Raw genomic sequence first — 1,265 nt, 5'->3', positions numbered from 1 at the left:
CCTGACATCACCTGGTCCCCGGATGTCAGCAGGTTCTGGGGGCACTATTTGGTGGGGCTGTGAGTTACGGAGGGGAGTGGCCCTGGCCCGGGCCCTGAGCGCTCTCCTCCCCCAGAGGGAAATCCTGCCGGACCATCACATTCGAGCAGTTCAAGGAGGCGCTTGAAGAGCTCTCCAAGAAGAGATTCAAAGACAAGAGCAGCGAGGAGGCCGTCCGCGAGGTGCACAGGCTCATCGAGGGCAAGGCCCCCATCATCTCAGGGGTGACGGTGAGCATGGCTAGCAGGGTGTCCCTGGAGGGCAGCAGCCCGTGAGGTCTGGGGTGGGACAGCGGACGTGTTACTCCCTGGGGGTGTGCTGACCCAGCTGCCGACGGCCTCACGCGCTCACTTGGCCCCTTGCGCTCACACGGGCGTGCCCCATTCTCTCCCTCTACAGAAGGCCATCTCGTCGCCCACTGTATCCCGGCTCACGGACACGACCAAGTTCACGGGCTCCCACAAGGAACGCTTCGACCCATCAGGCAAGGGCAAGGGCAAGGCGGGCCGTGTGGACCTGGTGGATGAGTCGGGCTACGTACCGGGCTATAAGCACGCGGGCACCTATGACCAGAAGGTGCAGGGTGGCAAGTAGCCAGCCCAGGAGCAGCCCTTCCCGCGGGGGCCCGCGCCACCTCACACTTCATTACAGTCCCTTGCTCCCTGGGGCAGAACTCAAGACTGGGGCCCCGGGGGGCCGCAGGGGTGGCAGTCAGGCCTCCCCCTGCCTGGGGCCTGGCATGCTTCTCTCTGACCCCCAGGTGGGGCCCCGAAATCACTGACCGTTTCTAACACGCCTGCCTCGTCCAGTGCTGGCCGACAACAAATGGCCTTTTTCAGAGCGTCTCCTGGGACCAGACCACACTAGCTACCTGACTTACAGGTGAAAAGGCCATTTTAAAGGGGCCGGTGAGCCACAAGGGGTGAGTGGGACAGACCCTGTCAGAAGGTGGCCACCTGCTGAACTGCAAACCCCTCCCTGGAACCTCGAGGGCAGCACTAGCTAACGCACTAACCAGCAGCACCAAGAAGACAGAAGTGAGCTGCTAACAGGACATCATGAAGGTGTGGGGAGGTGGGACAGGTGCTTGCATGTGCACACTCACACATACCCACATGTGTGTGCCTGCAATACGCACATGCTCGCGCACACACACACACACACACACACACACACGTCGTGGAGCCGGAGGAAGGTGAGCCAGTGGAAGGGGCTCCTCAGTGGAC

At 62.2% G+C, this 1,265-nt stretch overlaps 1 protein-coding gene across 1 annotated transcript; it reads left to right on the top strand.

Moving 5' to 3' along the window:
• Positions 1–99: 99 nt before the first annotated feature.
• Positions 100–1,216, top strand: LOC121026563 (tubulin polymerization-promoting protein-like; the record flags this gene model as incomplete). Its single annotated transcript, XM_040469375.1, has 2 exons — positions 100–269; positions 439–1,216. Coding segments are annotated over 2 exons (365 nt in total), but the record flags the coding sequence as incomplete, so codon positions are not given.
• Positions 1,217–1,265: the final 49 nt, after the last annotated feature.

This window comes from Herpailurus yagouaroundi, unplaced genomic scaffold, assembly GCF_014898765.1.
Source record: "Herpailurus yagouaroundi ecotype Mexico unplaced genomic scaffold, PumYag 136170, whole genome shotgun sequence".
NCBI classification, from domain to species: Eukaryota; Metazoa; Chordata; class Mammalia; order Carnivora; family Felidae; genus Herpailurus; species Herpailurus yagouaroundi.
Note: the sequence above shows the minus strand (reverse complement) of the source record. Positions and strands in the feature narration are given on the sequence as shown.